The 24,831-nt window shown below is 38.4% G+C and overlaps 1 protein-coding gene across 1 annotated transcript in view; it reads right to left on the minus strand.

Moving 5' to 3' along the window:
- The window catches only part of ANK2 (ankyrin 2, neuronal), a 252,844-nt gene that overhangs the window by 169,216 nt on the left and 58,797 nt on the right, over positions 1 to 24,831 (minus strand). The window contains 2 exon segments of the mRNA XM_010858507.1: positions 18,702 to 18,800; positions 21,593 to 21,691. Of these exon segments, the coding sequence (XP_010856809.1) occupies positions 18,702 to 18,800; positions 21,593 to 21,691 (198 nt within the window).

The raw sequence follows: 24,831 nt of genomic DNA on the forward strand, positions 1-24,831 counted from the left end.
TTCCCCCTCAGTCAGTCTCTCCCATCAGGAAGCTTCCATAAGCCTCTTATCCTCCTCCATCAGACGGCAGACAGACTGAAAACCACAGTCACAGAAAACCAACCAATCTGACCACATGGACCACAGCCTTGGAAAACCAACCAATCTGATCACATGGACGACAGCCTTGTCTAACTCAATGAAACTATGAGCCATGCTGTGCAGGGCCACCCAAGATGGACTGGTCATGTTGGAGAGTTCTGATAAAACATGGTCCACTGGAAAAGGGAATGGCAAATTCAGTATTCTTGCCTTGAAACCCCATGAACAGTATCAAAAGGCAAAAGATAGGACACTGAAGGATGAACTTCCCAGGTCAGGAGGTGCCCAATATGTTACTGGAGATCAGTGGAGAAATAACTCCAGAAAGAATGAAGGGATGGAGCCAAATCAAAAACAACACCCAGTTGTGGATGTGACTGGTGATAGAAGTAAAGTCGGATGCTGTAAAGAGCAATATTACATAGGAAACTGGAATGTTAGGTCCATGAATCAAGGCAAATTGGAAGTGGTCAAACCGGAGATGGCAAGAGTGAACGTCGACATTTTAGTAATTAGTGAACTAAAATGCACTGGAATGGGGGAATTTAACTCAGATGACCATTATATCTACTAGTGTGGGCAGGAATCCCTTAGAAGAAATGGAGTAGCCCTCATAGTCAACAGAAGACTCCAAAATGCAGTACTTGGATGGAATGTCAAAAATGACAGAATGATCTCTGTTCATTTCCAAGGCAAACCGTTCAATATCACAGTGTTCCAAGTCTACGCCCCGACCAGTAATGGTGAAGAAGCTGAATTTGAATGGTTCTAAGAAGATCTACAAGACCTTCTAGAACTAACACCCCAAAAAGACATCCTTTTCATTATAGGGGACTGGAAGGCAAAAGTAAGAAGTCAAGAAATATCTGGAGTTAACGGGCAAGTTTGGCCTTGGAGTACAGAATGAAACAGGGCATAGGCTAATAGAGTTTTGCCAAGAGAACGCATTGGTCATAGTAAACACCCTCTTCCAACAACACGAGAGAAGATTCTACATGTGGCCATCAACAGATGGCCAATACCGAAATCAGACTGATTATATTCTTTGTAGCCAAAAGATGGAGAAGTTCTCTACAGTCAGCAAAAACAAGACCAGGAGCTGACTGTGGCTCAGATCATGAACTCTTTATTGCCAAATTCAGACTTAAATTGAAGAAAGTAAGGGAAACCACTAGACAATTCAGGTATGACCTAAATCAAATCCCATACAATTATACAGTGGAAGTGAAATATAGATGCAAGACTAGAGATCTCTTCAGGAAAATTAGAGATACCAAGGAACATTTCATGCAAATATGCGCTCAACAAAGGACGAAAATGGTATGGACCTAACAGAAGCAGAAGATATTAAGAAGAGGTGGCAAGAATATACAGAAAAACTACGCAAAAAGTATCTTCACAACCCAGATAATCACCACGGTATGATCACTAACCTAGAGCCAGACATCCTGGAATGTGAAGTCAAGTGGGCCTTAGGAAGCATCACTATGAACAAAGCTAGTAGAGGTGATGGAATCCCAGTTGAGCTCTTTCAAATCCTAAAAGATGATGCTGTGAAAGTGCTGCACTCAATATGCCAGCAAATTTGGAAAACTCAGCAGTGGCCACAGGACTGGAAAAAGTCAGTTTCTTTTCATTCCAATACTAAGAAAGGCAATGCCAAAGAGTGTTCAAACTACCACACAATTACACTCATCTCACACACTAGCAACGTAAAACTCAAAATCGCCAAGCCAGGCTTTAATAGTATGTGAACGTGAACTTCCAGATGTTCAAGCTGGATTTAGAAAAGGCAGAGGAACCAGAGATCAAATTGCCAACATCCGCTGGATCATCGCAAAAGCAAGAGAGTTCCTGGAAAAGATCTACTGCATTATTGACTATGCCAAAGCCTTTGACTGTGTGGATCACAATAAACTGTGGAAAATTCTGAAAGAGATGGGAATACCAGACCACCTGACCTGCCTCTTGAGAAACCTGTATGCAGGTCAGGAAGCAACAGTTAGAACTGGACATGGAACAACAGACTAGTTCCAAATAGGAAAAGGAGTACGTCAAGGCTGTATATTGTCACCCTGCTTGTTTATCTTATATGCAGAGTATATCATGAGAGACGCTGGGCTGGAAGAAGCACAGATGGAATCAAGGTTGCTGGGAGAAATGTCAATAATCTCAGATATGCAGATGACACTACCCTTATGGCAGAAAGTGAAGAGGAACTAAAGAGTCTCTTGATGAAAGTAAAGTGGAGAGTGAAAAAGTTGGCTTAAAGCTCAACATTCAAAAAACTAAGATCATGGCATCCGGTCTCATGTCTTCATGGCAGATAGATGGAGAAACAGTGGAAACAGTGTCAGACTTTATTTTGGGGGGCCTAAAAATCACTGCAGATGGTGACCACAGCCATGACATTAAAAGATGCTTGCTCCTTGGAAGAAAAGCTTTGACCAACCTAGATATCATATTAAAAAGCAGAAACATTACTTTGCCAACAAAGGTCCATCTGGTTAAAGCTATAGTTTTTCCAGTAGTCATGTATGAATGTGAGAGTTGGACTATAAAGAAAACTGAGCACTGAAGAATTGATGCTTTTGAGCTGTGGTGTTGGAGAAGACTCTTGAGAATCCCTTAGACAGCATGGAGATCCAACCAGTCCATCCTAAAGGAAATCAGTCCTGAATATTCATTGGAAGGACTGATGTTGAAGCTGAAACTCTAATACTTTGGCCACCTGACGCAAAGAACTGACTCTTCGGAAAAGACCCTGATGCTGGGAAAGACTGAAGGCAGGAGGAGAGGATGACAGAGGATGAGATGGTTGGAGGCATCACTGACTCAATCACTGACTCATCACTGCTTATGCCATGACACAATAGGGATTGTGTTACCAGCTAGACAGAAGTTTGACACTATTAGAAGGAAGATTTCTGTGCTTACTTCTCTCTGACATGTCTATGATAGCCAGGCAGATTTTTTTAAATTTAAATTTATTTATTTATTTGGAGGCTAATTACTTTACAATATTGTATTGGTTTTGCCATGCACCAACATGAATCTGCCACAGGTGTACACGTGTTCCGCATCCTGAACCCCCCTCCCACCTCCCTCCCATCCCATCCCTCTGGGTCATCCCAGTGCACCAGCCCCAAGCATCCTGTATCCTGCATCGAACCTGGACTGGCGATTCATTTCATGTAGATATTATACATGTTTCATTGCCATTCTCCCAAATCATCCCCCCCTCTCCCTCTCCCACAGACTCCATAAGACTGTTCTATACATCTGTGTCTCTTTTGCTATCGCGCATACAGGGTTATTGTTACCATCTTTCTAAATTCCATATATATGCATTAGTATCATATTCTTATTTCATGGCATTGGCTAGGGCTTGAATGCAATGTTGAATAGTATCACAAATAAGAGTCTTTTGTTTTGTTACAGACTTTAATGAAAATGCTTCAAATATTTTAACATTTAGGCTGACATTTCAGTGGTTTTTGGTATATTCCTTCATAAGCAGCCTAATATTACTAGTTGAATATTTTTTACATTATTAAAATTAGATTTTAATTTCTTAATTTAAATACATGCTTGAAACATCATTTAAAATGATACTACAATGTTAGATACAAAAATATGAGTAGTTAAGGACTAAAACAACCCTTGAAAGTACCACCAATTAATCCTGAAAAGTGCTATCTGCCCAAATAATAAATGTAGTATGGAACTTTAAAGAAAACCAGTCCATATCAATCAAACATTTTGGATGTTTTTTAAAGAATTTAAACTTTCTCTTCAACTTGGGACTTTAGCAACATTGATACCTTATTCTAACTAAGGTATACTAGCACTATATTTTAGATATTTTCAAAAAGATTTTTTATTATTGTACTATAAGCAAAATGTAAACCATCCTTATAAGGTTTATGGTATTCTATTTAGAATTTTCAACATTTGGAATTTGCCTCTGAAAGTGATTTTCAAAATAATTGCATTTTGTTATAACCACATTTTGCTATTTGTACTTCAATGTTCACTGTCCAGAATATCTAAATTGAGAATTCTCATTCTTTAATCCATTAGTATGAAGCTGCGAGGGTCTCTGGGTAATCGATGTTTATAGGCTAAAAGACCTGATCATTCAATTACTTAACCAAGTAAATTACTACTGTATCTATGCTTAGAATAACTATGCAGCCAAATGGCAGTGTTCTGAAGAGCACATGGAAAAAGCCAGTCATGTGAACTACAGATTTCACTGTGAGTAGCAATCTCTTAATCTATGTCAATGAACTGATTTTGTCACATTCTTCACTGTGCTAAGAACAGGCAGCAGTGAGCATGGTGAGTGGCTGTTACTACACAAATGCACTGTCACTGAATCCAGCAATAATGACAGCTAACAGTCATTGAGTCTTACGCCAGGCCTCATTCTAGGTGCTGTACATGACTTAACTAGTTTAATTCTCACAACAACTTCTGTGAGGGAAGTACTATTATTATTATGACCCTTTTAGAGAGGAAGACTTCCCTGGTGGCTCAGATGGTAAAGCGTCTGCCTACAACCCAGGAGACATGGGTTCAGTCTCTGGGTTGGGAATGGTGAAGGCAACGGCACCCCACTCCAGTACTCTTGTCTGGAAAATCCCATGGACAGAAGAACCTGGTAGGCTACAGTCCATGGGGTCGCAAAGAGTCAGACATGACTGAGCAACTTCACTTTCACTTTAGAGAGGGAGACTCTGAAGCATGGTTACATGAGGAGAAAGTAGAAGAGTTTGATAATCTCGCTTCAGAATTTGTATTCTCATCCACTTTACTATGCTGCCTACCTATGCAATGTCAAAAGTGGTTATAGGAAATTTCAATATCTTAAAAACATGTATTTGCTTTTATGGATTCAAGAGTGGACATAAAAAGTAGAAATAATCTAAGATTTCAGTTATAACACATACGTAGTTATGCTATAGTTAACGCTGTAATATGTTCCAGCGCTAAGTTGCTTCAGTCGTGTCTGACTCTCTGTGACCCTAGGGACTGTAGCCCACCAGGCTTCTCTGTCCACGGGATTCTCCAGGCAAGAACACTGGAGTGGGTTGCCATGCCCTTCTCCGGGAGATCTTCCAGACCCAGGGATCAAACCCACGTCTCTTACGTCTACTTGTATTGGCAAGCAGGTTCTTTACCACTAGCACCACTTGGGAAGCCCCAATGGCGTAATATATTTACATATAATTTTGTAGTATTTTACACGTGCAGTATATTACTGGGCACTGCTTGTGTGTGTGTGTGTCTGTGTGTGTTAGTCACTCAGTCATATCCAACTCTTTGTGGCCCCGTGGACTGTAGCCCACCAGGCTCCTCTGTCCATGGGATTCTCCAGGCAAGAACACTGAAGTGAGTTGCCATTCCCTTCTCCAGGGGATCATCCCAACCCAGGGACTGAACCCAGGCCTCTTGCATATTTGGCGCTGCAAATTTTCGCAAATAAGAAAATAAATGAATACTTAAGATATTAGTTAGAGGACTTCCCTGGTGGTCCAGTGGTGAAGAATCAGACTGCCAATGCAGGGGATATGGGTTCAATCCCTGGTCCTTGAAGATTCCTCATGCTGCAGGGCAACTAAGCCTGCAAGCTGCAACTACGGAAGCCCATGTGCCTAGAACCTGAGCTCTGCAACAGGAGAAGCCACCACAGTAAGAAGCCTCGCACTGCAAAGAAGAATAACCCTCTGCTCACTACAACCAGAGAAAGCTGGTGCGCAGCAATAAAGACCCAGCACGGCCAACAATACGTAAATAAAAAATTTTTAAAGATATGGGTTAGAATAACACTTGAAAAGAATTATGAGGAATTGTACCAAATATGAAAGTTTAAAAAATTAAGACATAATGTAGATGCTAATTTTCACCTTCAATTATGGTTATATAATCAATCAATGTTTGGGATATAAACAAAATCGCTTGAGACCATGAGTGTTATCTAAATTCTCAATTTCCTCTCTATAAAATGAAGAAATGGCTGATCTCTGCACAAATAATGCAGCGAGGAATAATACAATATTCTCAATAAATTTCCTTGGGCTTTTCAGAGTTTCAGACACACACACCTAAAAAGTTCTATTAAGGGACAATAAAAATGCAAATACTTATGAAGTATTATAATGTATAAATAGTATAAAGAGAGTTTAACTGCATAGAAAGAAACCAGAAAAATAATTACTTCTGAGGAAGGGCATGGTAGTTGGGAAACAGGAATTAGTGCTTTTTAAGTATACTTTTGCATTGTTTTGACTGTTTACAATAAGAATAAATTCCCATGTTACTTGTTAAGATAAAGAGCTAGACACTCAAATCACATGGAGTATTTAACCGGATATCAGAAGACAAGCGACACCAACATGACTTTGGGTAAGACACTTGGCTCAAGGACCCCACATTCCTATAATTAGTGCTAAAGCTAGGCTGTCTCTAATACTACTCTTTCACGTCTAAACTATAATAATTGGTGAGGGACATAAAGAGAGAATGCTAGGAACTCACAGCCCCCAAATAAAGCAAATACTTAATAGTTCATCCACAGGAGACTTACCCTCAAAATAGAATACTGTCCCCATCCTATTACCTCTACTGTTTTTGCTAAAGCACAAAATACAGTGAATACAGAAGGTCAAAAGCTCTTCAAAACAATTTTATAAAGTAGAAAAAACACCAAAGTATCCATGGAAGGTGTAATACACTGAGTGAGGGAGTGAGTGGCGGTCGCTCGGTCTTGTCCGACTCTTTGTAACCCTGTGGGCTGGTGCCTGCCAGGCTACTCTGTCTATGGAATTCTCCAGGCAAGAAAACTGGAGTGGGTTGCCATTTCCTTCTCTATAGTATACTGAACCTAGCTCCAAACTGCAAAGCTGTTTAATTGCTAATGAATGACACATTAGAATAAAGGAAAAGATGGGCCATCTCCAAAGTCTTTGCAGTTGGTCCAGTCATCAAATGTCTGAGTTATAAAATGGCACAACTAACAAATTCATGACTGTTAGAATGTTTGTCATTATATACAATACATGGTGTGCACATTGATACAAGAATCACTTGTTAATCAGAACTGAAGTAGGTGTATAAGTTGCAAATCTCTGATCTGTTTAAAAGGCCTTGATATAGTTTCATATTTTTGGTTTTCTCTTGGCTTCTCTTTTTTTGTTGTTGTTTTCAGTGGTTCCCAGGTTTCCTTCCGTAGTTGTTACCCTGCTCTACTTTCTTTTACACTATGCTTGACCTGTGAATGCAAACTTAGATTGCGCCCTATGCTTTTATTCCTAAGAATCAATAAATTTAATAAAAAGAGGAAAAGTAATTTAGGGCCTAATGAATCAATAACAACTGAACCATTCCTTCCCACAGAGAGTGATATCCTTCCCATGCCCATGAAGCTAACAACAAAAAGAATAAAAATAACAACAATGTACCATGGATTGTGCTCCATACTTCAATCCTCACAATAATCCTAGATTCACGTACTATAGTTACTCCTGTTTTACAGATAAGTAAACCCAGACACAGATATGATAAGGAACTTGCCCAAAATCACAAGGTTAGTCAGTGAGGCAGGATTTGGAATTCCAGATTATCTGACTCCTGAGTTGATGCTCTTAATTACTCTTAAATTGAAGTCTGTTCAACTTTAAATCAAGTGCTCATTACACTGGTCTTAAATGGTTCTCATTCTAATTCTTCAAAACGTGCTATTTTTCACTCACTTTACATTAAGGACCCAGAATCTTAAGACAATTACTATAACATTTTCCATTTTTTAGCCATATGTCCCAAGTTTTCTTCAACATGAAAAATTTCCTTAAAACCTAGACCCTCCTCCACCTCTCCCTGGCTTCATTGCTGTGGCAGTCTCATTGAAGTCCACTGCTTCAATGACTAATCTGTCAGATGACCCATAAATGTCTTCATTTCATTCCAGAATTCTCTGAACTCCAGACTTGCAGCTCAAGTTTGCCATTAAAATCTCCTCTTGGATGTCTAACTAGCACCTAAAACTCATGTTCTTTACCCACCCCACCCCTGACAACAAAAACACAAACAAAACCTTGTCCTTATCCAGCGTCCTCTATATCAATGGACTGCATCACCACCCATAGCGGCTGACAGACGAGAAAGCGAAAGGTCATCACTGTCACCATCCTCTTCCTCACCTACTGTACGCCACCATGACCGAGTGACGAACGAGGTCCTACATCTCCATCAAAGCAGTTCCCTTTCTCCATCACGCAAAGCACCAGCAAGCACTCCACTCTAAGCTAACATCACCTATTGGCTAGAGTCGACCTCTGCAATCATCTCCAAAGAGTTTGCTTTGCATCTGTCCTGTCTCCCTCCCAGTTGTTCTCTGAACTGTAGCAGGTGACCTTTCCAAAATCTAAGTCTTATGTTATCTCCCATCTTCACCTCATACTGGGCTTAGGATAAATAGCTTAAAACAAAATCCTCAACATGGTTCACAGGGTCCCATAGGCTCTGACTTTCTCTCTCAGGCCTCATATATATCTCATTTTCCCCTTAATGTTTTAACCCTCAGATTTATTATAGGCTCATGGATGCAGTATTTCATCTTGCCGTAGCACACACTATCTCCTCTTAACCCTAATAGTAATAGTAACTCCTTTCTTTAAGAGAACAGGTCACTGGAGGAAATCATGCTAAATGAAGTAAGTCAGACAGAGAAAGAGAAATATCACACGGTATCACTTATATGTGCAATCTGAAAAAAAAAAAGCCAAACTCATATAAAGAGGGTAGAAAAGTAGCTGCCAGGAGCTGGGGGATGAGAGAAACAGAGGTTGGTAAAAGGGTATGAAATTTCAATTATAAGGTGAATAAAGTTTGAGGATCTAAAGTATAACATGGTGGCTATAGCTGATAACACTTGTATAATGTAAATTTGCTAAGAGAATAGAATTTAAATGTTCTTATAAAAGAAAGAAGGGAGGGAAGAAAGAAATAAAGAAGAGGAGGAAGGGAGGCATGAAGGAAGAGAGAAAGAAGGGAAGGGAAGACAGAGAGGAAGGAAGGAAGAACTATTTGAGGTGACGGATTGTTAGTTAACTTGACAGCTTGGGGAGGAATCCTTTCACAAAGAATATATATAACCAATTATCATGTGGTACACTTCAACTAACTCTCAATTTTATTCATCATTTATACCTTAATAAACATGGGGGAAAAAGAAAATTTGAAAAATTGTAAGTTTTAAAAAAAGAGATCAGTCATCATTTCCTCCAATTCCACCACCCTCGTCTCCACCAAATCATCATATCTTTAGCCAACAAATACCTGCTGAGTATGTGAGGAAAGGAGTAAAGGATTACTTCCAACAATTTTCTATTGGCAAGTTTTATTTAGTGTCATATTTTCAAAATTACAATTGTAATTGCATATTTTTTTCCAATTGTAATTACATATTTGACCATTACAATGTCAATTTTTTTTCTGTGATCTTTGCCTTGAAGGATCATTCTTTTGAGGTCTTCCCAATGGCTTCACCTAGCATCTTAGCTGCTGTGGAATGTACACATTGAGCTCTGAGATCTGAGATCTGAAATAAGAGGCAAACTGCTACAATGCTATTATACCTACTTACTGCCAGAGTAGCTTATCCTCCATATTACCTCAGAATGAGAGAAAAAAAAAAAAGGAGTCCTCTATGAAATTCGAACTCCACATTTATTAAGAGAAATGTGGAGCTATCTTTGCCATGTTACTGTTCTCCCTACAAGTACTACCTTACTACAAATTTAGTTCCTTTAAAATGCAGTGATAGAGGACTTGGATAGGCTTGTGAAGGAATGAATACACCTACCAAAGAGTTAGATTTGATGATGCTTAACCACTCAACCATTCAGGTATGACCTAAAACAAATCCCTTATGACTATACACTGGAAGTGAGAAATAGATTTAAGGGACTAGATCTGATAGACAGAGTGCCTGATGAACTATGGACGGAGGTTTGTGACATAGTACAGGAGACAGAAATCAAGACCATCCCCAAGAAAAACAAATGCAAAAAAGCAAAATGGCTGTCTGAGGAGGCCTTACAAATAGCTGTGAAAAGACTGGAAGCCAAAAGCAAAGGAGAAAAGGGAAGACATACTCATTTGAATGTAGAGTTCCAAAGAATAGCAAGGAGAGATAAGAAAGACTTCCTCAGCAATCAATGCAAAGAAATAGAGGAAAACAATAGAATGGGAAGGATCAGAGATCTCTTCAAGAACATTAGAGATACCAAGGGAACATTTCATGCAAAGATGGGCTCAATAAAGGACAGAAATGGTAGGGACCTAACAGAAGCAGAAGATATTAAGAAGAGTTGGCAAGAATACACAGAAGAACTGTACAAAAAAGATCTTCATGACCAAGATAATAACAATCATGTGATCACTCACCTAGAGCCAGACATCCTGGAATGTGAAGACAAGTGGACCTTAGAAAGCATTACTATGAACAAAGCTAGTGGGGATGACAGAATTCCAGTTGAGCTATTTCAAATCCTGGAAGATGATGCTGTGAAAGTGGTGCACTCAATATGCCAGCAAACTTGGAAAACTCAGCAGTGGCCACAGGACTGGAAAAGGTCAGTTTTCATTCTAACCCCAAAGAAAGGCAATGACAAAGAATGCTCAAACTACCGCACAATTGCACTCATCTCACATGCTAGTAAAGTAATACTTAAAATTCTCCAAGCCAAGCTTAAGTAATACGTGAACTGTGAACTTCCAGATGTTCAAGCTGGTTTTAGAAAAGGCAGAGGAACCAGAGATCAAATTGCCAACATCTGCTGGATCATCGAAAAAGCAAGAGAGTTCCAGAAAAACATCTATTTCTGCTTTATTACCTATGCCAAAGCCTTTGACTGTGTGGATCACCACAAACTGTGGAAAATTCTGAAAGAGATGGGAATACCAGACCACCTGACCTGCCTCTTGAGAAACCTATATGCAGGTCAGGAAGCAACAGTTAGAACTGGGCATGGAACAACAGACTGGGCGAAAAGGAGTACTTCAAGGCTGTATATTGTCACCCCGCTTATTTAACTTATATGCAGAGTACATCATGAGAAACACTGGGCTGGAGGAAGCACAAGCTGGAATCAAGATTGCCAGGAAATATATCAATAACCTCGGATATGTAGATGACACTACCCTTATGGCAGAAAGTGAACAAGAATTAAAGGGCCTCTTGATGAAAGTGAAAGAGGAGAGTGAAAAAGTTGGCTTAAAACTCAACATTCAGAAAACTAAGATCATGGAATCTGGTCCCATCACTTCAAGGCAAATAGATGGGGAAACAATGGAAACACAGTCAGACTTTATTTTGGGGGGCTCCAAAATCACTGCAGATGGTGACTGCAGCCATGAAATTAAAAGACGCTTACTCCTTGGAAGGAAAGTTATGACCAACCTAGACAGCATATTGAAAAGCAGAGACATTACTTTGCCAACAAAGGTCCATCTGGTCAAGGCTATGATTTTTCCAGTGGTCATGTATGGATGTGAGAGTTGGATTATAAAGAAAGCTGAGTGCCGAAGAATTGATGCTTTTGAACTGTGGTGTTGGAGAAGACTCTTGGGATCCAAGGAGATCCAACCAGTCCATTCTGAAGGAGATCAGCCCTGGTGTTCATTGGAAGGACTGATGTTGAAGCTGAAATTCCAATACTTTGGCCACCTGATGTGAAGAGCTGACTCATTGGAAAAGACCCTGATGCTGGGAAAGATTGAGGGCAGGCGGAGAAAGGGATGACAGAGGATGAGATGGTTGGATGTCATCATCAACTCGATGGACATGGGTTTGGGTGGACTCTGGGAGTTGGTGATGGAGAGGGAGGCCTGGTGTGCTGTGGTTCATGGGGTTGTAAAGACTCGGACATGACTGAGCGACTGAACTGAACTGAACTGATGCCTTAATTCATTCAAGTTTCAGGAAAAAATGAAAATTAGCACTCAGTCTTTCTACCTCACCTGTCTTCAGAAAGATGAACAGAAAGACAAAATATGTGTATTAATTTTATTTTAAAAATTTGAATTTGCTTTATTTTACTACAAATGAAAATATTACCATGTCTTTTCAGATATGTGTGCGTATTTAGCAGACTAATAAATTTAATGTTAGAATAGTACTGGGATCTGAGACAATAATTCCATTCAAGGCAGTTTTTAAATATATATATGAATCCTCATCATTTCTCCAATCATACTGGAGGGTAGAGACTGGAGAAAGCATATTACCTTCATTTAACTTGGAATGGTAAAGAATGCAGATACTCTTGCAGACCTGTAATCACCCAGTAAACTGATTTTCAGAGTCAAAAAAATAAAAAAAAAAAAATTCTGACTTCAATCTTACCTCCAGTTAAATGCAAGTATGTGTCATCATCTTAACATCAGAGAATTTGTATTACTATAGCAATTTTCCTAATTAAAAAACCAACCCTTATTAAGAATCATATGTATATATTTGGGGAAAAAACTGAAAATGAAATATTTTTTGAAATGTGTGATCATGGATCCCATTTTATACTGTGTGTGTGTGTGTGTGAGAGAGAGACAGAATGGAATGTCCCATTCTGAGCTTTTGTTTTGAGAGCCAAGGATGGCTCTGTGGTCATATGGAAGCAATTTGCTGTAGTGGGCATGGCGGCCAACTATGTAGGCTTTCTTCCTCTTTACAGTCCAATCCAAATTATGAGACAAGGAGTGAGCGCCAGTGAAGACAAATCTATTGGAAGCCATACCTGAAAAGATACTCATCTTTGCATATAGTGGTTGTTGTTGTTGTTTGTTAACTAAGTCGTGTGCAACTCTTTTGCAATCCCATGCACTATAGCCCCCAGGCTCCTCTGTTCATGGTATTTCCCAGGCAAGAACACTGGAGTGGGTTGTCATTTCCTCCTCTAGGGGGTCTCAACCCAGGGACTGAACCCACATCTCCTGCATTGGCAGGTGGATTTCTTTACCACTGAGCCACCTGGGAAGCATAGTGGGTATATGAACCCTTGTAAATCTGGTGGAGTAGTTGATGGATATTTAATCTTGCAACTGGTCATAGTATGTCTGAAAGCTAATAAAACAGTGGTGTAATCATGTTTGTGTTACAAATTGAAAAGTCTTCTTCTAGAATAAAATTTCAAGGATTTAACAAACAAAGAGTAGTGATCATAAAATAGGCAAAAGGATTCAAGGAAAATAGAACTAAATTTAGTAAAATATGGTATCAAGAATAGCCAATCAGAATATCTTATTTGGCACTCACCATTAAAATAAAATAAAAACTACAGTGTTCCTGAAGGCCTCATAAAAAAACTTGAACACAAGAAATTCCAAGAAAAAGTAGAACAATGTAGACTAGATAAGAAAAGTGAATCAAAAAAATCACAAACTACATTTCTGAAAGTATAAAATATTCCATTTGTTAAAAGTTGTTTGGTAAAAGAACTCTGTAAAAAATGGATGGCTGAGTGTCACAGTGCTAATGAACTCCTTTGTGTGCTAGTTGTCTAGCTTTTGCGGAATCCTTTCAGTATTCCTTAGCATCTGAGTGACCAGACCAGGAGAGAATGGATGGCATTAAGCCATAGACCTGGCTCTGGTGGGAGGTAAGTAGGTCTTGGACCTCCTTAGAGGAGACAGAAGGTGTAGCGACAGCTCAATGAGAAACAGTGAAGTATCCTAAAGATTTGTGGAAGGAAGGGGGCCATACCATACGGCCGTGCGTCTGTAGCTCCATCACTAATTGAGGATGAGACCTTGGTTTTCCTATTTGTGCCTCAGTTTTCCCCATATCCAAAATAAGGATAATCATTGCTGATTCACATAATTATAAAAAAATGAAATTAAATAACACATGAAAAGACTTTTTACAATTAAGCATCTAAATGCAAGGTATTACAATTGGGCTGCAGTTCTTTGGCATCTGGAATGTCTTCCAAGCCACACTCAGCTCCCTGGATATTCTTCTAATGAAATCACATTTTCCTTTCTCTATGACTGCCAGGGAACTCAAACACTATGGGCTCCACTGAATGAAGGTAAAAGTTAGAGAGCTGCAGCTGACCACAAGTTCTCTCCCCATGCTCCATAATATCCCTCAGTTGTATGGAGGTATCACCTATTCTAGAGCTCAGTTTGCTTTTTTTAAAGCTGTGGTAAAATATAAATAAGATAAGCTAGTTTTCTTTGTAAAATCAAAAACCAAATACACATTTTAAGTCACTTTGTTCTATTATTAGAGCAGTCATTCGGAGAAGGCAATGGCACTCCACTCCAGTATTCTTGCCTGGAAAATCCCATGGACCGAGGAACCTGGTAGGCTGCAGTCCATGAGGTCGCTAGAGTCGGACACGACTGAGCGACTTCACTTTCACTTTTCACTTTCATGCATTGGAGAAGGAAATGGCAACCCACTCCAGTGTTTTTGCCTGGAGAATCCCAGGGACAGGGGAGCCTGGTGGGTTGCCCTCTATGGGGTCGCACAGCGTCAGACACGATTGAAGTGACTTAGCAGCAGCAGCAGCATTCTTATTTTAATAATTTTATATAGAGAGACTATAATAAAGATCTAAAAACATACACTTATTGAGGAACAAGAGTTGATAGAGAAATGTTTCTCTGTTAACACATGTTGATAGAGGAAATTAAATAGGGGAGATTTCTCAGGCCACATATCTTTGCAGAAATTGCACATGTTCATATTTTGAACATTCTCCAAAGATACAGCATTTATATATTGTTGTATATTTATACAACAAATACTAGTTAAAATTTTTTCACATTAAACCTTTTGCATGGATTCTGCTTCAGGAGAATCAGCTTATTTAGACCTTAATAGGATTTTAACCAGAAGAAAAAAATTATTCTCTGGGGTCTATAGTGAAGGTAGAACTGAGGTCTTGATGAGATCTTCACACCACTAAATACAGGAGACCAAAGAACCAAGCCATGGAACTACGTGGTCAAGGTGAGGCTTAAAATCACACCAAAAACTGACTCAGTAGAGACCACACTGCTACCACTGCTGAACAAAGAATCATTTGTTGACTGTTTTTGTATCCATCACATAGTTCTATTTAAAACACTTAAATTGCTCCTGCTGGAGTTCTGGAATTCTTCTTGAATGAAGGACACCACCTACCAAACGTGGCACGGTGCCATTTGAAAATAAGCCTCCCACGGATCTCACTGTTTATGTAGAGAATGCATAGGACTCCATAGAGGCATACATCTCCATAACCTAGGAGTCTCTAAATGTTGACTCAGTGATGGTTCCTTGGAGCTTTTCAGAGTTTCCTACTTTCTCAATTCAACAAAAACCTTAGTGCTCCATTTCCAAATAACTCAGAAGTTTGTCAAAGCCAAACTACAGTGCAGTAACCCATGATGCTATAGTGACAGACGATTCTGCATTCGCCATGCATTAGGTTCTTACAAAGAAGTAGAAGACATAATTTGAGTACAAAATTCAGGATTTACATTATACATCTGGGATTCCTATGCTCTTTTTTTGGTTCTCAAAAGGGAGTGAGTGTCCAACTATCATAAGCACAGTTCCTACTGATTCACCTGACATTCACTGTTGTCACACAAGAAATCTGTACCTTAACAAGCCACCACCGACAAAAGTCATATGTGGAGAAGGGCTCGCATTCCCCTTCAACAATCCTTAAAATGACGCCTTTGGAATTTGCTCACACACATGGCAAAATAATCAATCTGTTTTATATAAATCACAGCATTTTAAGTTCAATTATAAATTATAAAATATTCTAAGTTATAATAATTTTTGTTAATTGGTAGTGATGACTACCTAAATTTAATATAGCGAATAGTGTTATAGATCTTATCAAATGATTTAGGCATTCAGAAAAACTAAATTTTAATTATGAATTTTTCTTACTCTAAAACTTTCTCACAAAAATATATGAAAATATAGAAATTAGTGTGAAGCTATCTGTCAGTATTCCCTACAATATAAACCTAAATTGAGTTAACTGAATACAGACAAATAAAAATTATTTTAATCTCAAAGATAATATAAATTTTCCTTTAAGATCTGTTATAATCTGGCATGGTGTGACTATAAAGAACAGCCTCCTTGACACTGAAAGCAAATCACTGATTAAATGGTTTGTTTTCTTTGAAAAGTCTCCAAAGCATATAATATCTAATGGACAGTAAAATAACTGATATAACTTTTAACAAGTTTTTACCTTACAGCATTTGATACCTGTCAGCTTATATGAAATTACTATGCTTAGTTGACCATTTTGAGGAAAGTAGGCAAGTTCTTTTGATAGATATCCAGTACCAACATATATGTTAACTTTCCATCAAAAGCAACCTCCTATGAGCAAAGGATGGCTTCTGTTTCCATGCTTTTTTTAAGGTCACAGACTACTGATGTATCATATGCAGTTGAATCTGTATTTAGACAATCTTACTGCAATATCCTTACACTCAGTTTTCTCTTACATTCTCTCCAAAGCAGAGGTTCTCAAAGTGCGGTCCCTATATTAGCAACATCAGCATTAGCTGAGAATCCGTAAGAAATGAAAATTCTCAAGTCCCTCATCAGAACTAAATCAGAAGCTCTGAGGTGTGGCCCAGAAACAGGTGTTTTAACAAGTCATGCAAGTGATGCAGGCTAAAGTTTGTGAAACTCTGCTCTAAAGCAAAAAGATACTCTCTAGCTATGAAGAAAAGTTTGTCTGTTTTTTAAAAAAAATTTTTTTAACTTTTTTTTTTGTTGTTGGTTTTATTTTTTTTATTTTTTTTTCAACTTTACAAAATTGTATTAGTTTTGCCAAATATTTATTTTTAAATGAAGGATAATTGCTTTACAGTACTGTGTTGGTTTCAATGAAACATCAACATGAATGAAAAGACATTTTTATCCCTTACTTTGGAGCAGTCAATTTTGTAGTGTCCTATGTCTCTAAGCCCAAGATGCCATTATACTTTATAGAATATACTAGAGTTCTTTACAATGACACCGATTTTTTAAAGAATTTCATTTAACAAAGATTTTAGAATATGGCATATTCTCAATAAGTGTTAAAATGTTGATGCACACTTAAAACATGGATTATAAAGGGAAAAGTGATTATTCAAAACACTGTGAAGTAGAGATAAAAATTGATAATGTTTTGTCTGTTGTAATTTCAACAGATTCTTCCCTACAATTAAGGTCAAAGAAAATAGGGCTGATTTTAAGTTCCACCCACTAGTGTTTTACGGTCCAGAACTTGTGTCATTTATCAAAGCAGAGCCATGTCTATGTGATGAATGAATGAGCACTACAGGTAATATATATTCCTGTACAAAGGTCTTCAAAGGCAAGCTGGAGAGATTAACCCAAGGAATGGACAGAGAGGAGCTGGTTTATTTTGCCAATAGCACCCTGGTGTGGTCTATGTTACTAGAAAGGCTAAAAACTTTAAAAACAGAACAAATGGATTTAATTTCAAAGATATGCACCTCAATTTCTGCATAAATTATAATAGAAACAGAATAAAGCTTTGGGCAAACCAATATTTCTCGACCTTTCAACTAGAAAAAACAGGGATCAAGTTTGTAGTATGGTGCTTTATTATTTCAAAATTGTAATTAGTTTCATTTTAAGATTATCATTCTCTATACCATATAATTAGTATAACATGCACCATAAGGCTGTGGGTCTTGAATTTTTCTATCTCCCTAAGGAGATCTGTAAAGCCCGCATTTGACATGAAACTACCCAAAGGAGTATGACTCCCACTTTAAAACAGATTCTCCACTGGACTATTAATTTTTGATAATTTTTTTTAATTTAAGGAAAGAAAATACTTTATAGAGTGACATAATTTGCATGAATAATTCATCTTTCACAGATGTTACTTTCAAGGAAAAACACTATATCATTTTTTAATGTACTTAAAGACAATGATAGACTGTGAACTTGTCAAATTTTGTCAAATTTTCAGTTATATTAACAGGAAGATGATGTACTAAGTGAAATAAGTCAGAAAGAGAAAGACAAATACCATATGATATCAATTATATGTAGGATCTAAAATATGACACAAATGAACATATCTACAAAACAAATAAAGACTCACAGACAGAGAACAGACTCGTGGTTGCTAAGGAGGGGGAAGGATGGATTGGGAGTCCAGAATTAGCAGATGCAAACTATTATATCTCTAGATGGATAAACAATGAGGTCCCATTATACAGCATAGGGGTCTATATTCACATACTATGATAAACTATGGAAAAGAATGTGAGAAAGAATGTATACATATATATGTAAAACTGAATCACTTTCCTGTATAGTAGAAATTAACATAACAATGTCATACAAAATAAAAAGAAAAGAGAAAGAAGCTAGAAAAAAAGAGGAAGATGATGATACATAACGAAAATCAGAAATGGTATGAGTTAGTAAAATAACTTGGCTGAAATAAATCACAGAGTGTTTATAGTAAATTTATGTACACAATAGCTGGCTAAACATATTAAATCAATTTCACAAGGTTAATTTAAATTTCTTTACATTATAGAAAATCAGAATGTAATACCTGAGACTGTGCATTAATATTGGCTCCTTCCTTGACGAGAACTTTGACAACTTCTGCTTGTCCAGCCAAAGATGCAATGTGAAGAGCAGTATTTCCTTTCTATTTTGAAACAAAATAGAAAATGTTAAGAGGCTTCTAAACCTTGTAGAAATCAAAAGGTACAGATATTTTCAATTTTGCTGATTATTTCAAGTGGTTAAAACTTGTCATTCTGTTAAGATAGCAGCCCACCTCAGGAAAAAATAATTTTTACCATCAAACATTGGCCATTCTATACAATGTTTTCCTTCTCTATTCTGTACAATCTTGGTTTACTGTGAGGAACATGGAAAGACTGAGATCTTACTGAAGTAAATAATTTGGGACGTATGTGCATACGTGTGTGTGAGTGACAATATTACCATTCATGTTATTTAATCAACAACAAAAAAAGTCCTACCCTAAGATAAAGTTAACTAAAAAAAAAGAGTTTATCTGAATTCATTTCTCTATGTAGAGAAACCTAGGAATTTTAAGTGGTGAAGAAAATGACAATTCACAGTTGGATTTTGAGTCACCAGAGCACATAGGTGTTCAAAATATTTGGGGAATAAAATAATAAATTTTACATGTACTACATGATATTACCAACAATTTCAACCATTAGCTACATCAAAAAGTTACCATTAAGAGTACTAAACAAAAATGAAAAATAATTTAAAACCATCATGAAAAGAAAATAAAGGCTAAGACATTAAAAAAGGCCTATGACATCATTAAAACAATTATAAAAAATAAAAAACAAACAAATCTGAGGCTTCCCTGGTGGCTCAGTGGTCAAGTATCCACCTGACAATGCAGCAGACACAGATTTGATCCCTGATCCAGGAAGATCTGGAGAAGGCAATGGCACCCCACTCCAGTACTCGTCTGGAAAATCCCATGGACAGGGGAGCCTGGAAGGCTGCAGTCCATGGGGTCGCTGAGGGTCGGACACGACTGAGCGAGTTCACTTTCACTTTTCACTTTCCTGCATTGGAGAAGGAAATGGCAACCCACTCCAGTGTTCTTGCCTGGAGAATCCCAGGGGCGGGGGAACCTGGTGGGCTGCCGTCTATGGGGTCGCACAGAGTCGGACACGACTGAAGCGACTTAGCAGCAGCAGCAGCAGCCAGGAAGATCCCACATGCATGGCCTAACTATCCCCAAGGGCCACAACTACTGAACCTGTGCTCTAGAGTCCAGGGGCCACAACTACTAAGCCCTGTGCACTCTGGAGCCTATTCTCCACATCAAGAGAAGCCACCACAATGAGGAGCCCACACATCGCAACTAGAGAAAAACCCACACAGCAATGCAGGCCCAGCGTAGTCAAAAATAAATAAATAAAATCATTTTTTAAAAATCTGTACATTCAAAGTCATAAATTTGGGGGGAAAAAGGTCATAAATTTTGGAAACTGGTTCTTTTTTCACCACTAATTCACTGTGGACCTTTACCACTCACATACTATATTGGAGGCTCAGTTGCCTTCCCTTCAAATGAGGAGTTTCAGTGAGACTCGTTTCTGGATCTAAACCTGTACAACTGTTGTAACCGGTGATTAAAAATGAACCTGTATTTTAAAACATCGAGTTTAAAGAAAAGGAAACAAATGATAGTAAACAGTTAAGCTAGAAAAAGCAGTTGCTTTAATGAATACATTAATATAGACAACTCAGGGGAACCAAATAATTTGATATAGGTTAAAATTTACATTCTTTAAATATTTAACATTTATTTGACGTTGTCAAGAGAAATGTTAAAGATGTTTATTCTCTCTTTAGACTTAAAAGTAAGCAATTTCTTGCATATGGTGAACTTATATTTTAACTTCTTTGGAATTGCCAAAGAGTTTTTCACTTGGTTGTGTTTTTTTATTTCCAGTGGAATGGCTGTATTTCCAGTGGAATGGCTGTATACAGTGGGAGTAGTGTCAGTCCACATTTTGGCAATTATGCATGAGCTATTGGAAATTCAGGTTAAATGGTCATATTTCTAGTTTACTCCAGCACTCTTTTTGTCTATTCCTGACTAGGCTAATGACCCAGCTGGGGGTTGGGGTGCCTGCAACCTCTCTCTGCATCACACACAATCAAATTGTCATAATTCAGCCCTAGTCAACAGGCTTGACTCTGATTGGCTATGGGTTTTTTTTTTTTTTCCAAATTAAATTTTCACCTTCTAAAGATAAAGATTTGTCACCACTGACGATATTTTATAAAATACTTGTTTCTGAAATGATCCCCCAAAGTTCAAATATATTTACCAAAAACAGCATCAACAAGTAACAGGTACTAGTGTACCAAGCATCTTATAAACTCCTTTAAAAATGAGCCCAATTTCTTTACAAACTCACCTTATAGTGACAAAAATCTAGTTTTACCCTAATAATTCAACCTATGATCAAAAATCTCTTTTCCGTTAGAGTATAAAGTATCTGTATATTCTCTTATCAAGTTAAATGAATATATTAAAAGTTATAACAACTTACTGAAAGCATGAAAATTACTTGTTCATTTCCATCAAGCAGTTTACTACATCAATTTATTTTAAAAAATGAATTAGCCTTGGGAAAATAGGTACTTTTGTCTATAGAGGATTATAGTAATCTAGTCTCTATGTGAATCAAACAAGAAAATAAAAGATAAAATATTGAAAACTAAAGATACAGAATTCTTTAGTCTCTGTTAAGTCCCTAAAGGAAACAATTCAAACTCTGCAAGATTTAATGAACAGGGGTTTCAATTTCAGTTCTGTATTGTGAAGAATCTTGGTGTTCCTGCAAACCTCTGAAATACACAGCCAAGGTAAAGAAGTTTTAAATTGTTTCCTCTTTACCATGGGATAAATATGACCAGCACAAACATTACCTTGGTGGCAGAGTCCACAGCAGACCCTCTTCCCAGCAGCTCCTGAACTAGCCCCACGTGGCCTTCCTTGGCAGCCAGGTGAAGCGCGTTGAGTCCATTCTGAAAGGAGAAAGCAACAAGGCTCAGAAGTGGAGTGATGATGAGGCACACCGTTGCTGATCTAAGCAAGTATAAAACCCAGAGGACAGACAGACTCTGATCCTCTCATTTTCTCTCTTTTTGCATTAGCTTGAAGCTGTTAATTTCACAGAGACTAATTTCCAATGATTTTGATTCAGAGAGGCAAAGAGGTAAATATCATCACTGCCCCTTCCTTCTCTTTCAGGATTAATCCCAAACCAATGCCCACCTCCTGAGGCGCTGCTGGCTCTTCTGAGAGAGGTCTCAGAGCAGCTGTGGAACCCAGAGAAGGGGCCCAGGGTTCCAAGCCATTGGAAGCAGTGTTAGAAGTAGTTCAGGGATGGCCCAGGCAGAAAAGGAGGCCCACATGGGCCTAATGATGGAGCTGCAAGGCCATGAGGTGAGGACCACCTGCTGCAGAGGAAAGAGTAGATGGTGCTCACTGTAGCATGCAGGGGATTAGGGCTGGATGCAGGAGAGGAGCCCTCGAGGGGGCCACAGCTGCTGGTGGCAGAGACAGGGCTTCTCAAGCCACTGGACTGTCCAGGTGACTCCAATAACCGTGGCAAAATGTCCCTGAGTCCACAAAAGGAGGGTCATTCGCCATGGGAGGAACCACTGTGGCTACAACGGCTACCCGGAACTGGAGAGTCTGTTGAGCCTGCTAGTATGTGTGGGGTGTGATCATTGGGCAGGTCACTGGAACTGCTGGGACCTGCATTGCTTCTCCTCTGGGGACTGTGGGTGAAGCAGGGTATACTTGGGATTCTGGTTGTCAGAGCCCCAGAACTGCCTGCTAAAACAGGGCCATCTCTGCCTACATCTCTTTCAAACATTCCTTGCTGCCCTCGCCTGGCTGTTGGAACCAGGGCCCACGACCAGGGCTCCTTCTGGACCCAGGGATTGTGAGGCTGACCCGCCAGCTGATGTCTTTACTGTGGCGGCATCCTGAATACGGACCAATCAAAACAGGCTACTGTTGATAACTCTTTGATATTGGCTTTATGTAAGCTAATGTTGATAAAAGAATATGAACTTGAAAAAAAGGAATAAGCAAAAAAATATGAACTTGAGTCTTTTGAAACAATCAAAAAATATTCATTGAGCTGGCTTACTGAGAGCAAAATACTGATTGGGCTTATACACCTGTGAATCCCAAGCAAGATATCACCTGGATCTACACAACTTTTGGAATAATGCTATTTCTATATAATATCATCAGAATGACTAAATATTCCACATAGTTAAAAAATAAGATCTTACCACTACTTTGAAACAACCATGTGTACATTAATCGAAGGACAGAGTTACCTGTTTTGATGAGCACTTTTATTAAGTGCCTATATAAAGTAATATTGTACTATTTTATTTACAATTAAATTTTACAATAAGCTCTATTCCCCATTTCTCTTACTGATTTTATGAGATATTTTGCCCATTGACTGCTTTTCCATGATCATATAAAACTAGTGGATGAAAACCCAGGTAAAACAGTCAATAAAAATTTTATAGAGCCACTGACCATTGTTTACACTTCTGACACATATAGAATATGCATAGATTAACCTATTTCTAAAAGTTGAGAACAGATTCAAGAACAGCTAAATATAACTGAATGTTAAAAGCATTGAAATCCATTAAACTGTTTTGCATCTTAGGACAAATCTGTAATTAATACAAACTTAGCAGTTAATCAACAAGTGTTTGCTAAGTTCCAACCAAGTGATCAGCTCTAGGTGCTAGGTGCTAAGGGAGGACCCATGGCATAGTTTCCAGCCCCAAACAGCCCTGAAATATTTATTATTAAACTACTGAAAATTGCTTCTGCACTAGCATATACTTGTCCATGACTTTTTCAAATCTTTGTCTATTCTACTTTGCAAATCTTACATGTAGAGTTAAAGGTTCTTCAATCTGTTTGAAAAGTATAACTTATATACCTTCCTTAATAACATTAAAATTTAAATATCTGAAAGGAGGCAACTGCAAATAAATATGAGTTCTTAAAAAATATTAAAAGAAAAAGATGGAGGGTAAATGAATACATCAAAAGGCAAATAAAAGGAGAAAGCAAAACTTGGTCCCTAACCTCCATCCCAACCCCACTCTTAATGGGATTCCTGTGTCAGACACTAAACCAGGAGCTCTTTTCAAAAGGAACTAAATGCCCACATATAGAGATACAAATAATTGTGAAATGCTATTTACTGTTTCAAGCTTCCCAAGTGGCTCAGTGGTAAAGAATCCACCTGCCAAGCAGGAGATGCTTGGGTCAGGAATATCCTCTTGAGAAGGTAACAGCAACCCACTCCAGTATTCTTGCCTGGAAGGTCCCATGGACAGAGGAGTTTGGTAGGTTAGAGTCCAAGGGGTCACAAAGAGTCAGACACAACTTAGTAAATAAAACACCACCATTTAGAGTTTTACTCTGCCATTAGCATAAATAACACTGATAAAAGGAATCACCTATAATGGGAAGAAAAAATCAAACTCAAAATGAAAATGACTGTTTACATATTCCTAATCCACTTCCCACTCGGTAAACTCATCCAGAATCTACCTGCACCTTTCCCATCTCTTTCACGGTGGCTGCTCTAAACTAAGAGTACTCACCGTGTGACACAATTAAGAATGTATTCAGTTTTCATGAAAACAGGGAAAAGTAAAGCATGTGTCATCTTTGTCAGTTTAACTGATTTTACTGTGTCGAAGAATAGATGCTTTTGAGCCGTGATACTGGAGAAGGCTCTTGAGAGTCCCTTGGACTGCAAGGAGATCAAACCAGTCAATCCTAGAGGAAATCAATCCTGAATATTCATTAGAAGGACTGATGCTCCAATACTTCGGTCACCTGTTGTGAAGAGCTGACCATCTGAAAAGACCCTGACGATGGGAAAGACCGAAGGCAGGAGGAGAAGGGGATGACAGAGAGACAAGATGGCTTCACTGACTTCAATGGACATAAGTTTGAGCTCTAGGAGATGGTGAAGGATAGGGAAGCCTGGCGTGCTGCAGTCCATGGGGTCACAAAGAGTTGGACACAACTGAGTGAATGAACAACACTGGGTCTTTGATGTCCAAAGATTTCTGATTTAATATGTAAATAAACCTATGGATAA

Source organism: Bison bison, unplaced genomic scaffold, assembly GCF_000754665.1.
Source record: "Bison bison bison isolate TAMUID 2011002044 unplaced genomic scaffold, Bison_UMD1.0 scf7180017864389, whole genome shotgun sequence".
Classification (NCBI taxonomy): domain Eukaryota; kingdom Metazoa; phylum Chordata; class Mammalia; order Artiodactyla; family Bovidae; genus Bison; species Bison bison.